Below are 15,169 nucleotides of genomic sequence, written 5' to 3'. Positions count from 1 at the left end.
AGCTCTTTTGAGAGAGAGAGAGAGAATTTAGTTTCTAGTCCTCTGATCATTCTCACTGCAGGATGATTAGTTTACAGAACTGGACACAAGACTTGAAGTGGAATCTGACTAACCAGAATTAAGTGGAACAATTACTTCCTGTGATTTGAAAATGATACTTTTGTTGATGCAGCCAAAATTACATGTACTTTCCTTGTAATCACATCACATTGCTGACGCATCAGGAAGGATCAGATGCTAAGCATCTGAAAGCTAAAATCTGTCTCTTTCACACAAGTTAACCATTTTCCTTTTATTTTTATTTTGACTGGCTATTGTGGATATTTATCTTTTATTATATATTCCTGCTATTTCTTATTCCTAATGTTTACCCCTGATTTTTTTTTGCTAATTATCTTTTTAAAAAATATAGTTATATTTTGTAAACTGATTTAGGCTGTTCTTTTACAAGGAACAAATGTTTCAAAATTAAAATAAATATATTTGTCAGATTACTATACCTGTTTCTCTTTGAGCAGAAGCAACTTTTGGTCCTTGATGACAAAGTAGCGTTCCTGAAATTTGTTCCCCAGTAGCTTAGCCAATTCCTCACGGCATTTCAAAAGACCATATTTTGGGCTCTCACGTTTAGTATCTACAGCAAGACAGAGACATTGGGAATAAGTTTTACAAGGCAAGATATATTCCAAATAAATATACTGGGCAGAATCATAATTTAGCGGTTATGTGACAGACAAGTGACATCTTTTTAATCTTTAGATTCTTTGCTGAATCTGAACATATGAAGCAGCCTTATACTGATTTGGACTATTGGTCCATCTGCTCTCTACTCCAACTGACATGAGGTTCTTGAGGGCTTAAAGGACATTTATATATGCTATTACTAAAAATTCAGGGGTGAAGAATTTGGCCTGAAAGAGATTGGTACAGTCTACCGGATGGTACATTGGTACAGTCTATGCAGTCCACTTGTTAGGCCTCTCCTACTTTGCATAACTCACCTTCACTGAACGTTCTCAAGCAGAAGCTACACAGCTATCTGTTGATGATGGTTTACTTTGGATTCCTGCACTGAGCAAGGAGTTCAACTTGATAGTTTAAATGGTCTCTTCAACTCTACTTTCATGATCACAATTCTCTAATCATTCTTAGCAGAGCAGAGGATGGAGGGATTATTTCCTTGTGTTCTACACTTACTGCTCAGTTAACTTATCTGTATGTGTGTATAAAAGAGTACTGTGCATGAATGTGAGAGAATGAATTGTTATACCTGAACAGCCCAGCCATTCTTACCCCAGACCCTATCCACCTTAGAAACACAGACCTCTGGGAGCTAATCCTTGGGTAAATATGATCTTCAGCCTCAGAAAGAATTTCACACTGCTGTTTTAATGGGAGATGATAGAGATTAAACATGGGGATGTCTGAATGGAAAGTATGCATTTTACTACTAAGTTATTCCTCCTCCATAAAATACTTTTGGACATGAACTTTTATATTATATAATATAATGAACATTGGAAATTGCAATATTATGAATCAGATCACCAGGCCAGCTAGATTAGTACTATCTTCGCTCCTAGCACCTTTTCACATTTTCAGATAGAAATCATTATTATAATTTTCTCGGCTGCTGTATATATTTATTTTTGTATTAATTGTTTTAGAATTGTTTGCTGCCCAGAGTCACTTGGTTGAAATGGACAGCTATGGAAAATCAATCAATCAATCAATCAATCAATCAATCAATCAATCAATCAATCAATCTTGTACTCAAGCCACAGAGCTCAACTCTATTCCTATACAGACAAGAGATGCTATATAAAATGTCATTCTGATGGTTTTAAAAACAATAACAGGCTTATTTGTCTCTTAAATAGTAGGCTCACTCACCTGTGAAAAGACAGCTTCCTTCCTTGATGGGCACCTTTTTTACAAGCAAATATGCAGAGCTAGGTTTTGGCAACTTGCACCACTGTAGGGCCTGCTCTAGAACTTTCTCCTTGGGATGCAAAGGACGCTCTGAAAAACGATGTTCAGAAGAAGAGTTCAACGTTTAGTATATGCAGGTACCAGGAGGCATTCAGGAAACTAAACATCAGAAGAATGCCAAGGATACTTTGCACTACATCTCTACCCCAGGCAGAACAGGAGATCTGACGGAAAACTTGACCCAGAGCCTTGAGGCTGCAAGGTACTGGATGAGTTAGAACAAACTCAGATTTAATCCCAGCAAGGCAGGGTAAATGTTTGTGCAGAAACCCTCAGATGTCAAGAAAATGCTCTGTTTACTTCTGGATGGGATGGCACTCACCCTGGAGAAGATCTAGGGTTTTTCTTGGACTCAGGATCCTACTAAAGCAGCAGATGGAAACAAGAGCCTTTGGCCAGCTTCAGCTGATTTGCCAGTTGCTGCAATTTCTGGACTTGGAAGCACTGACTATACAGTGATTCATGCTTTTGTCCTCTCCTGGTTAGATAACTGCATTTTGTTCTACATGGAGCTGCTCTTGAAGATGACTTAAAAGCTACAACTGGTGCAGAGTGCAGCTGTTGACTGATGGAAGCCAGTTTATCAGAATGATAGTTATATTGTGGAAGGTGTACTTGCTGTTGCCAGGCTTCAGGACCTAATTTAAGGCACTAGCTTTAAAATGTAAGTCTCATTATGGCCCATATTCTCATTTACAGCTACACCAAGAGGAAAGTGTGCACCCAACACATGCAAGCCTAGAAGGAGCAATGCAGTTTCCCTCCAAAGGTCTGGAAGTCAGAGGCTCAGTGGATGGCTACCTTGATCACAGATCCTCACCTTGGAACAGCTTGTCTTCCAAGGTTAGGATTGCCTCTTCCTTAGTAGTAGTTTGGAAAGCAGTAAAAACTGTTTTTCTCTAGGACCTTTGGAGAGGTGAGCCTCATCTAAGGTGGACAGCAATAACGGTTAGTTGTTTAATTGCATTATGTTTTTATGGTGCTTTGTATTGTAAGCTGCCTAGAATCCATGGAGCAGACAGCATACAAATTCTTTAATAAATAAAGCTGTTCTATTTCACAGAATCATAATTTGTCCTATGAGCAACTCTTTCTCACAAGCTTGATTTCCACCCCTTTTCAGGTAATTCTCCTTCCATCATTAAATCCTTCTGGATATTTGGTGTGTAGAACTGGACACGATACTCCAGATACACTAAAACTTATTAATTGCTTGGTGGATTTTTAAAAATAAAATATGGGATAATCATAACAGCCTTAACCTTACTCAGAAAGAAAAGAAACAAACTGTTTTTACTCACCTAGCTCCCCATTATCTAAAACTTCAAAGGTCAGCCAAAGATCTGGACTAGCTGCTACATTTCTCATCTCAAGCACCTGATTTGTCAGTTCTTCTGCTCTCATTTGGGGGGAAACCTTTAGGGTAATTAAGAACAGAATTCTGATTTTCAGCCAATGCATGGTAGAGTGTATATATTAATAAACTTTAGCACAGAAATCAGTTTATATGAAACCAGTACCATTTTGTGCCTTAATGATAGTTATGAGCCCTTCCTTTTTTTCCACTCCAGAGTACCCCTGGGCAGTTTACACACAGCCAATTTATCTTGGCCTGATTTCTCTTGCACAAAAAAGCCAAAGGGTTCACTTACCTGAACACAATCCCTAGCAATAGTGGTGGCTGAGAACTCTATTGCTTACCTTAAGAGTAATACAACAGTCAGGATTCTTCTGCTCCAGGTATACCTCCAGGATGATATCACCCGCCTGTGAGAGCTGTACAGAGAAAATTGATGTGAAAGCAATGCATGGCAGGAGAAAATAATGGGCAAAACAATATCAGAAATGCTTCTCAGTAGCAGCCCCTAAATTCTGGAATACCCTTCCTCCCAAGATCAGGACAGCAATATTACTATCGGCCTGCCAGGAATTAGTGAAAACTGAGTTATACCAGAAATTAATGAGTAATTGAGTGATGTCACAATTGTGTAGACCGTATTTTCTCTGTTTTTAATCTGTTGGAATATTATTGTTTGATTTTATTATTATTTTTAAGATGTGTAAAACTGAGAGTTGGTTTGATTAGAGTGTTATAGAAATACAATAAATAAATATATGATCCAATATATTTATTTAGCACGTTTCTATACTGCATGTCCCACAGAATTGGATACTGGGAATGGATGGAAGCCATGGCCAGCTTTCTGAATGATTAGAAAGAGAATTCAAACTCCACAATGACTGTTCTTGCTATTCCTTAATCATTCTGGAAATTACTGAAACTGGACTAGAAGAGGAGGACTAGAATTTGCTAGCACAATATCTCATATATATCCCTATGATTATCCATTGCTAGTGCTGGATTATGGATACATATTCATATTCATTGTGCAGCCCTTGGGGCTGAAAAGGTTTACTATCCCTGCCTTAAGATGTTTCTTTGACTGCTGATGTTATCAGTGTATCTGCCAAGCAATATACCAAAAGGATGGGTAGTAGGCACTGTAGTACCTTCACATCCCGCCAGGTAGTAATCAAACTGTTCTCCAAGTCCATCTGTAACACCTGGTCTTCATCAATCTAGAGCAGAAGAAAAGCTACAGTAAAATACACATAAAACAAAGCTTTGTGTGATACAGGGAGGAGGAGAAGCAAACTCACATTGAAAATATGAACATAGTTGCCAATCAGGTCCTCCATCACCTTGACCTCATGTTCCCCTTTTCCATTTGTCTGGAAGAGACTGGGTGCAAATAACAGAGCGAGGTTCTTGGTGCTCATCTGATTGAGACTGACACATTTCTGGACCCTACAGTGGTAAGCAAAAGGACCCCATTAAAAGCTGATTGCTGTATCCAAAGGAGGGAAGCAGTGATGAGAGGAAAAACTAGAGTCTGGCACACTTGCAAACAGAAGCTAGTCTAGGTGTAACTATCAACAAGAAGGGTAGAGTGTCATCTACAGAGCACCCTTGAATAAGTGGGTTATCTATATTCATTTCAGTTTGGATTTACAACTGATCATGGGATGGAAAACTGTTCACTCCAGTCAATGACCTTTTTTGGGACCTGAATGAGGGAGTCCATCCCTTACAGTCCTTTTAGACCTTTTGGGAGCATTTGATATCACAATATTTTCCTGTACCAACTGCAAGAGTTTGAAGTTAGAGACACCCTGCTTCCGTGGTTCTGCTCCATCCTAAATGGATGGTACCAGCAAGTAGCAGAGGGGAAGGACAGGTCAGCTAGTGAGTTCATGTTTTTGGGGTCCCACAGAGCTCACATGAATACAAAACTTCTGGGAGGGGTCATCAGTTAGTTTGGGTTGAGCTAATAACACTCAGCTGTATATTCCCAGCTTGGGCCAAGTCAGAGATGGTACAGAAGTTTTGAACCAGTGTTTGGAGACTGTTGAGGCCTGGAAGTTGAATCCAAGCAAGATGAAGTTTGTATACAGAGGGGAATCTCTGTCTGTTCCAGAGATAACTCTGGATGGGTTGGACTGCTCCTGAAAGAGCAGGTATGTGATATGGTGGTCTCCTTAGATTCACAGTTGCTAATAGATAGGCAGATGAAAGCTTTGGCCAGGGGCCACTATGCCCAGCTCTGGATGTGTCCTTTTATTATCCTCCCTATAGCAGGAGGCAACTCATGCACTTATCACCATATGGTTGGATTACTGCAATGTGGTATACTTGGGGCTGCCTTTGAGGATCACTTGGGAACTGTGTTTGGTCCAAAATGTCATGGCTTGTATTTTGGCATTGGTAATTTGCCATTATCATATAACACATATCTTACAGTTGCTACACTGGGTACCAACAGATTTCAAGATGCAATTCAAAGTGTTGGTTTTAACCAATAAAGCCCTATGGCTTTCATCCAAGTAAGGTTATCACCATCACTGTTGGTCTCCTGGAAATGTTTGAAAACTGGATTGTTCCAGAACCACTTGGGAGTGAAACCTGTCACCACTGCACTTATTCCCATTAGATAGATTTTGCATTAGAATATTTTGTACTGGTTGAACTGATCTATGACCACTAATAATTCAGTGGCTGAATATTTAGGTGGGTAGTGACAGGTTCCAGATGTATGGATTTAAAAATTTTGACTGGCCAAATATTAGCAGACCATGTCACTGTAGTGATTTATCTCGATGGGCTGAAATGCTAGTTGATATGTAATAGAAAGTCTTGCTGAGCTGCTCAGCTAAATCCAAAACAAGCATCTTTAATGTAATTTGGTTACCTAAATTATCTTTTTCAGGCTTAGCTAAATGATTGTGCATACAGATTTCTTACAGATATGTCAAGACGTTAAAGCAATTGAAATGACAAAAAGGGAGGGGTTTCAATTATGTCTGTGAAATTGTCTGAAAGGGATTGAATTGTTTCTTCCCTCTGCACAGTTCCCCAGTTTAAATTATCCCCAAAGGGGCAGTAATACAAGGGCAAGGGAGGAAAAATACAAATAAATACAAATACAGATGAATGTATTTCAATTCATTTATTTCATTTATATTTCATCTTTTCTCTGAGAGCACAAAGCAGCTTAGATGCGGAGGTGAGGAGGTTCCCTGATTTTATCCCCAGAGTAATCACAGCCCTGTTAGTAGATTAGACTTTAAAAAGTAACTGAGTACTTGTCTTTTTGTATCTATGGTTACTGGTAGCATAGAATGAAAGATTTCCATGGGAGAATTTACTGGGGGGAGGGGGGAGGGGATTAATTCATCCTTTCCTAGTGCCAGTGCCCTGATCTTTCATGAGCATATTAACCAATGATAAATTGCATTTCTCAGATCAGATTGCATAACTCTGCTAATCTGTTGCTTTGCCTACTAACAAAGGCCTCACTAGGTATGAAAACAAACAATAACTCACATTCACAAGACACAAATTTGTATATTACTCTAGCTCTAGCTCCTGTTAGGACTTCCTTTCTCCTATGGAGTCCAGCAGACCTTTTTGGTTTACTATGTAGATTCAGGCTTCAGCTGAACCCTGGTAAGACAGAGTGGCTATGGATTGGAGGCCCCTCTGAATCCAAGGATTTACCATCTTTGTTTTGGGATGGGGTTGCACTGCCCTGGATGGACCCGGTGCATAATCTGGGGATCCTCCGGGATTCACAAGTCCTGCTCAAGGAGCAGGTGGCAGTCGTGGCCAGGAGAGCCTTTGCCCACTTTCGTGTGGTATGCCACTTACGCCCCTTCCTGAATCAGGAGGCTCTCTGGTCAGTCACTCATGCCCTGGTCATCTCTCGGCTAGACTATTGCAACGTGGTCTACATGGGGCTACCTGTGATGAAAGGCATGAGCGGGGAGGATTCTGGAATGGAGTTTCAAGGTTACAGGGAGGGGGGAAGAGACATTCCAAGGAAAGCGTCTCCTCAGCCCCCAGATGGACTGTGTGAAAGTCAAGAGGAGGAGACTGCCCCCCCCAAGGGGATGATGGTTATAGTTGCTATCATTGGGGGATTAGAGTTAGTCTGGCAAGACTCTGTCTATTAGGTGCAAGCTAATAAAGAAGCTGAGTTGAATTCTGGACTGCCTCATGGTGATTCTTGGGCTGAATCTGACATCAATCTATTGGAGTTAGTCTGGCCTTCCATTATACTACCTTTGAAGAGTATCCGGAAGCTACAGCTGGTCCAAAATGTGGCTGCACAGATAATTTTGAGTGCCCCAAGAATGGTGCATATAACACCTTTACTACGCGAGCTGCATTGGGTCCCAGTCTGCTTCCAGGTCCAATTCAAAGTGTTGGTTATCACCTTTAAAGCCCTACATGGCATGGGTCTGTGAGACTAGGCTGAAGCTGCCATAACCTAAAGATGAAGCAGGCATGTAAGCAGGGAGGACAAAAGCCAGGAAACTTATCTATGGGATCCCTTCGGGGAGGTAGATAAGAAGGAAGCAAGTCATTAAGGAAAAACAAAGGGCCTGAACCAGAAAGAGGAAGTTGGGCCTGAGCACATGATCTGAACCAGAAAGAGGAGGTTGGGCCTGAGCACATGGAGGCCCTTGCCCCAATCCCATCAACTTGTACTTTTGGGGATAAAAGGGGTCCGAAAGCCCGCCCACTCTGAGTCGTCTGAGTCATCTGAGTCGTCTTGGTCATCTGAGTCATCCAGACTTGGCGGCTTCCGTCCCTCTAGCTAGTGCCTGGCGGCCTAGTTGGGAAGGACGTGGGTAAGTGTGTGTGTGTGTGTGTGTGTATGAGGAAGAGCAAATATACCTTGCAACCAGTAAAGTTTTGCTGTTACTTTAAATTCACTGGGTCTCCGTGTATTACAAAGAACCTCTCGTGCACCAGTGTTCGGTTGGAAGTGATTTGTGTGTATCCCCAATTATTTCCCGGCTGTTGACCAGGGCTGTGTGTCTGTCTGCTCCAGCCGCACCTATCTGGAAACCCAGGTAGAAAGCAAGGGGGGCTGACAAGATCCATGTGCCTCAACAGGCTGTGAGTGTGTGAGTGAGTGACCATAAGCCGAACCTGGGAGCAGTGTCTGTAACAGGTCCAGGTTACCTGAGAGGGCATGTTGCAGGTCCCATCAGCGAGAGAATGTTGACTGGCAGGGCCCAGGAGGAGAGCCTTCTATGCTGTTGCTTCCACCCTTTAGAACATTCTCCCCCAAGTGGTACAGCAGGCCCCTACCCTACTAGCCTTCCAGAAAAACCTGAAGACCTGGCTCTGCCAGCTTGTGTGTGGGGATAACAACTCTACCCAATCCTGGGGGTGGCTAGCGCCTCGATGACACTCCCTGAGCGATCACCAATTATTTTGGAACTTTTTATTTTTTATTTATTATTGTAATTTTGTAATTTTAATTGATTTTAATTGTTTTGTAAACCACCCAGAGTCATTTAACGAGATGAGCGGTGACAAATTCGATAAATAATAAAATAATAATAATAGATTGGACCCTATGGTGATAATAAGGTCAGCTTACTTTCTAGGACTGCTGTAAAGATGGCTAAAATAGTATATTTATTTCCTTTTTTGTATTTGTATCACACGTTTCCTCCAAGAGCTAAACTACCTTTATGTTCACCACAGCCTGTCATGTAAGACCTTGGGCTGCAAGAAATTGACACGACAAGAAAGACTCTGAAACTATATAAATACTAAGAATTATTATGTGTTACTGATTTCTATAGGCTTCTCATAGCCTCATACAGGCCCTTTCTAGCATTATCTTCATTTTTTGCCAAGTTTAACTGCCATGTTTGCAGAGCATTGCAAGATATTTGGAAGCATCTCATTGAATACAAAGGGAAAGGCTAGCTGTTCGTCTCTATCTCCCTACTATCTCCTCTTCACATGGTTATTTAGCTTAAGGCAGTAGTGGTGGCAGCAGTGAGGGGGTGGGGGTGAGCGTTGGAAAAATCTCTTAATAACAGCAACCAACATGCAGGGCTTTGGGAAACAGATTTAGGTACCAACAGAAGAGAATATGTATAGCTCAGGGTTGAACTGTGGAGTCCTTGGGGTTCTCTGAGCTTGGTTGTTTTCTTGCAAACGTTTCGTTACCTGGCTAGATAACATCTTCAGTGCTAGCCTGAAGATGTTACCTAGCTGGGTAACAAAACGTTTGCAAGGAAACAACCAAGCTCAGAGAACCCCAAGGACTCCACAGATTTAAGTCTCAGAATATCAAAATGGTCCCTGGGAAACAGATTCAAGTCTAAAGTTCAAAAGACCAAGTGTAGTAAACTACCCTATGGAAAGTACAACTAGTTACAGTAATAGCTTGGTTCACGAACGCTTCTGTTCATGAACAATTTGGTTTGCAAACAGCAACTTTTGCAAAATTTTGCTTCCGTTCGTGAACTCCGCATCGGGTGATGAACACGACCCACGGCCATCTTCCCTGCTCTGACACGTAGTCGTGGCTTCCTCTAGGCGAGATCACGGTCGCAGACAGACACTTGCTGTGAAGCTTTTTGGTGTCACCTCAAGCAAGGTTAGTGTTCTCTCTCTTCATACTGTACTGTACTGTACTTTGTTTCATATTTTTGTGGTTAAAAAAAATATACATATGGTTCAGAAGGGATTAACCTTTTTTTTTTTTTTTTGTCTGCGCTTAGTCATTACTGACCCTGCAGTGACTGCTTGGACGAGTCCTTGCAGTTTTCAAGGCAATTGTTTTGGAAGTTGTTTGCCAGAGCCTCCTTCCTAGAGCAGAGCCCAGCTGGCAAGCGCAGGAGGCAGGGTTTCTGTTGCTTTGCGCCCTTTTCGGGCGAGCGCGGTTTTGCGTTTTTACCGCCAACTGCTCCCGACTCCCGTGCAAGCGCCATCAGCATTTTTCCTCCCACCGGAGTGAGAGTACCCATTTATCTACTCACGTGAGTTTTCGACCTGTTGGGTTGACAGGAACTGGGGAGGAAACAGGAGCTCACCCTGTTTAGCGCGAAGGCTGGACTCGAACCGCCGAAGCATCAGCCATTTCTGGCCGGCAGCTTTCAGTGTCATTAAGAACCTTATGGGAAAATTTGATTTGGCTGGCGACCACGTTCGTAAGGGTCAGAACGGATTAACCTTATTTACATTGAACCTTATGGGGAAATTTGATTCAGTTCGTGACCAGAATCGTGGAACGAATTAAGTTTGTGAACCGAGGTAGCACTGTATATGTTTTTGCTATTTATTGTCCTCAATTTATTTCTACAGAGTTCAAATTACAACATTCTGCATTCTATAGTCTTAGTCTCTGAAACAAAAGTATCCATATATCTGAGGGGCACTTTGAAAAAAATAAATAAAAGCATCTGCCATGGGAGTTCTGACATGTACAAGTGACATTTTTGCAGTAATAAGTGAGAGAGAACAGACTAACCGGTACAAGTGGCCAATCAAAGCAGCCAAAGTTCTGCGGTTGAGATGGGGCAAGCGGTTTATCAGCTCCTTGTATCTCTCCAGGCGCTGGGACTTCTGGGAAATTTCTGAAAAGAAGAAACATAGAATTAAATTTTGGTGACTGCATTTTGCATAAAATCAAAATATGTCCTACACTGATTAGAAAGTTGATGTACATTTTCCATATAATTTGTGATTTTTCTACCTTAATTATTGCAAGAGATTGATAGTTGCATATAGAGACCAGGGGACAAGTAAAATGGGTGCCAGAAAACAAGGTGTATGACTTGTCTAGAAGAGGACTGTGGAAGACAAGTACAGTTCCTGAGCATTTTCTTCTGTTATCATCTGTTGGAGGTCCAGATTATTCCTTAAGAAAAAGTATATATTCTAATTTTCCTCCCTTTCCTATTTCTCTTTTGTCAGTGAACAATCTTGCTCAGCTAGCCCAGACTTTTTTTGATTGAAGATCTCTGCACCATATGCACTCAAGATACATGGTCCATCTTTGAGTTTTTTTTACAGCAAGCGTTGGCAACTTTTTTATGGCTGTGTACATACTTTTAATTTAAAAAAAAAGCCTTCTGACAGGGAAGCAAGAGGACAGCCTGGAACCCAGACAGGGAAGAAATCTGCAGCCCCAGTTTTAGTAGTTTTGCTTTAGTGATAGCTTCAGATAGCTTTAATCCCCCCAAGCCCTATGACTCCTTTTCTACCCATTCTTTCATCTTCTAGAAAAACTGAGAATATCAGCTTGATTTGGAGTTTTCTGATGTTCTATGGGAATTTTAAGGGGTGACATTGGTGTCTAAAACTTTTTCAAAAGTCCAAGAAAATTGCGCAAACCATAGTTGACATTTTTGCCACTGAATTTCAGTGATATCATCTAGGAAGGTCTGGGGGAACTCTAGGAAAGATTCTGGATGGGCAGCATGCACTCTGCAGGGCACAGGTTGTCCTCCCCTGTTTTGAAGTATAGATAAAAACATGTTATCTCAAAAAATAATTTTAAGCTTAAAAAACTGTTTCCCAGGATTTACAATGATGATCAATTCCACAATGTTGTGACTCAAAATAAAGATTCAAGAATATGGCAGCTTCACTATGAAGTAGGTTTTCTGTATACAACTCAAAAAGGTGGTCTGCTGTTCTACAGGCCCAAGCGCCTTGTTAACAGTAGGACAGTATAAGAAAGAAGGGTGAAACCTGCAGCCTCTTTCCACTGGGGATGTAAACGTGTAGTGAAGATAGTATCCTCCAGCTCCCGGAAAAACCTCTTTAACACATCTGTTACATCCTCAATGAAATTGTCACTGATCCGCAATTTGACGTTTCGTGCATCTCGTCGGAACTCCTCCATCAAAATCTTGATACGAGATTTTGCTCCATTCTTTCGATAAATACCTTCATGCTGCAACCCTGATGGGGAAGAAAGGGAAATAGGCTTTAATATCATATTAAATATCATATTAAATATTAATATATGTAAGCACAATATCATAATCCTCACCCATGTATCAAAAAAGAGAAACAAGCATGGAACAGCTGCTTCACTGAATCCAAGCAATGCTGCTATCTGCAATGCCTTGCTGTCCTGCTGGCTACAGAATAGGCACTGGGCAGTGCGGGTCCAACTCTCCTCTCTCCTTCTTCCTTGAGCAGGTGATGGCTGGCCAGCAGCTACCCTATAAGTGGCACTTAGAGCAGTGCACTGAGAAACAATGCAGCATCACTGGAGAACATCCTTAGTGTATTAGCTCTACTGCAGTTGGCTAGCTGCCAGTTAAGAGGGTGAGTGGTGACACCACCACTCGGGAAAAGTGCACAGTGAAAGTGAATTGGCAGAAGATTCAGAGGGAAAATTGGCAGCGGATTCTCATTCCACTTCAAGTGTGGTAGATATTCTGTGCATGCCCAGGGGAAAAGGGATCTGACTTGCAAACACCAGATTTGGCTTTCATGTCCAGTGTTTTGATAGATCCAGCTTCCCCAATGGACCTTTTGCTGGAATTTGCTTAACAACCAGGTGATTTGCTTAACGGCAGCATGATTAGCTTTACGGCAGTTGTAAAAAAGGTTGCAAATCGTGATAATGTGACTGCGAGGGTGGTGTGACAGTTTGTGACTGTCATAAGTGTGAGTACAGGTCATAAAGCACTTTTTCTGAGGCTGTCGTAACTTCAAGCTATCGTTAAAATGAACGGTTGTTAAGCAAGGACTACCTGTAGAACCGACTACTCGGAGGTGGTGGACTCCCCCAGTGGCATTTAAACAGATGCTAAATGGCCATCTGTCAGGGACACTGTAATAGCCCCCAGGCGAAAGATTGAATTAAATGTTTTCCAAGATCACCTCCAACCCTAACATTCAATGATTCTGTCAGCTTCTTTGAAATGGCTAGGCAAGAAATTGGCTTAGTTTTCTTTTTGTTTTAATAATAATTTTTATTAAAGTTTACAAATGCAAAGACAAAAGACTAATACAAACTAAGAAGAATATAAAAAGTAAAGAATAAAGTAAAAAGTGCAGAGAAAAAGATAAAAGAGAATAGAAAGAAAAGAAGAAAAAAAGACATATAAAGAAATGATTCCCCCTCCCTCTGGACAAGTATAAACAACTTCAGTAACTTAACACCTTTTCTAATATTTCAATAAAAAATCTCTTCTCATATCTCATCTCTTATTAATAAACAAATTGTAAAAACTCATCATTCAGTCCTAATCAGCAAAAGTCCATTAAGAGCTATCAGAAATAATAACATGTATATTTTCACCTTAATCAAATAAATGTTTGTATTGCATTTTGTATTCCAATTTATCACTTTCTCTGAAAAATAAAGCAAAAGAAATCTCTCCCCATATCTTATCTGTTGTCTATAAACAAATCTTTAAAACTTCTTAATTCAGTCCTGGTCAAAAAAAAAAGTTCCAGAAACCACAACATATATATTTTAACCCTAGTGGAATAAATCCACATTATAGTCCTTCCATTTACTTTTAAAACACTTGATCTTTAATCCCTTCAAATAATGTCCCACAAGTTGATTTCTTATCATTTTCTCTTTGTCTCTTCTCAGAAACATCTTCACTAGTTTAACATGTCTCTTTTGTAAATCCAAGATAAGAAAGCTTCCAAGTCACTCTTCTGATTTATTATTTGTATGTCCCCTTTAATTATTAAGACATCAACCAGTTACATTTGTAAATCCAATGTGGCATCTTTTTCCATATTATTCTTGTAGTCTGGCATTTTGAAGTCCATTCTCAGATCCACGTTCAGATCAGCCTGTCTCTATTTTGTCCAGTAAAATCTGTTTCTCTTCTGTAGCCTCTGTTAAATCCATTTTTATAGTGGCAGACAATATTAAGAGTAATTTCTGAGTACATTGTTCCCAAATATCCTTGATTTCTTCTACAGTCAAATAGTATTGCTCCATTGTATTAATGGGTCTCTTCTCCTTTAATTGTAATCTTTAGTTCTCTCTGGTTCCTTCTATACAACCTTCAAAGTCCCCTCTTATTTTCCAATCAACAAAACTTTCCCATGGGAGGATTTCTTACAGTTAATTTCAAAATCTTCATATATATTTTTATAAAATGTTGAACAACCCACAGGAAATATTCTTTCAAGTCCATCTGGCCTTCCAAAATCAACATTCTAGTCCCCCTTTTGCTGTTTTTCAAGAGTAATTTGTTTTCTTTTTAATCCTTAAACTTACATGAAACTTCTTTCATCAGGATAGAAGGATCCCGGTATAATGAAACTTGGCCTTCTGAAGGTTCTTAACATTCAAAAAATAATTACCAGGCAATTTCCTAAGGTGATTAAGAGAGCAAATGGGCGAACCCAGTGTCCTTTTGAAGGCACTGAACCATGGCTTAGGCAAGATGATTTTCTCCCCAGTTCCCAGAGCTCTAAAACCCACCGGAGACTGCCATTTTACAATCTCTTCGCAGAGAACCGCTGTATGGTACAAACTTGTGGGTGACCCTAGTCTTCTCCTTAAACCAGAGAGGAGTTCCGAGGAGCCGATCCATTCAGTGACTCCTCTTTCTGCTGTGGCTGTTGTCCTCCATTACTTCTCTGAAGTGTAGAAACTGGCTCAGTTTTCCAAGGACACAAACTGAGCTAAGGAATTACTGTAGAAAATCTATTAAGCTATTATGAAAAAACTCTATCAACTGTTGTGTATCAAATGCAAGCCTTATTTATAGTGAAATCAAGGTTCACACTCTTGTGCCTTATTTTCTTGCCCATGCAGTGTAATAGGCTTAAAGCCACTCTCTTTCAGGCAAGAGGGATGGTTTTTGGCTT

The 15,169-nt window shown here is 40.6% G+C and overlaps 1 protein-coding gene across 9 annotated transcripts in view; it reads right to left on the bottom strand.

The window, feature by feature from the left end:
• ARAP3 (ArfGAP with RhoGAP domain, ankyrin repeat and PH domain 3) overlaps positions 1–15,169 on the bottom strand; it is an 83,532-nt gene that overhangs the window by 34,794 nt on the left and 33,569 nt on the right. For all 9 annotated transcript variants that reach the window (XR_015794253.1, XM_088131588.1, XM_088131587.1 and 6 more), the window contains 8 exons: positions 12,062–12,274; positions 10,836–10,941; positions 4,654–4,801; positions 4,504–4,572; positions 3,694–3,768; positions 3,294–3,408; positions 1,894–2,022; positions 501–634 (listed from right to left, as the gene is read on the bottom strand). Coding sequence is in view for 8 of the 9 variants with exons in the window: in XM_088131588.1 (XP_087987714.1) it covers positions 501–634; positions 1,894–2,022; positions 3,294–3,408; positions 3,694–3,768; positions 4,504–4,572; positions 4,654–4,801; positions 10,836–10,941; positions 12,062–12,274 (989 nt within the window). In the remaining variant the exon portion in view is untranslated. The remainder of the gene's footprint in view (positions 1–500; positions 635–1,893; positions 2,023–3,293; positions 3,409–3,693; positions 3,769–4,503; positions 4,573–4,653; positions 4,802–10,835; positions 10,942–12,061; positions 12,275–15,169) is intronic.

The sequence above is a fragment of the Python bivittatus genome, unplaced genomic scaffold, assembly GCF_059951505.1.
Source record: "Python bivittatus isolate LINGU-HERP-01145 unplaced genomic scaffold, Pbiv_v1 ctg000960_np1212, whole genome shotgun sequence".
Taxonomy (NCBI): Eukaryota; Metazoa; Chordata; class Lepidosauria; order Squamata; family Pythonidae; genus Python; species Python bivittatus.
This window is presented reverse-complemented; position numbering and strand designations above follow the sequence as displayed.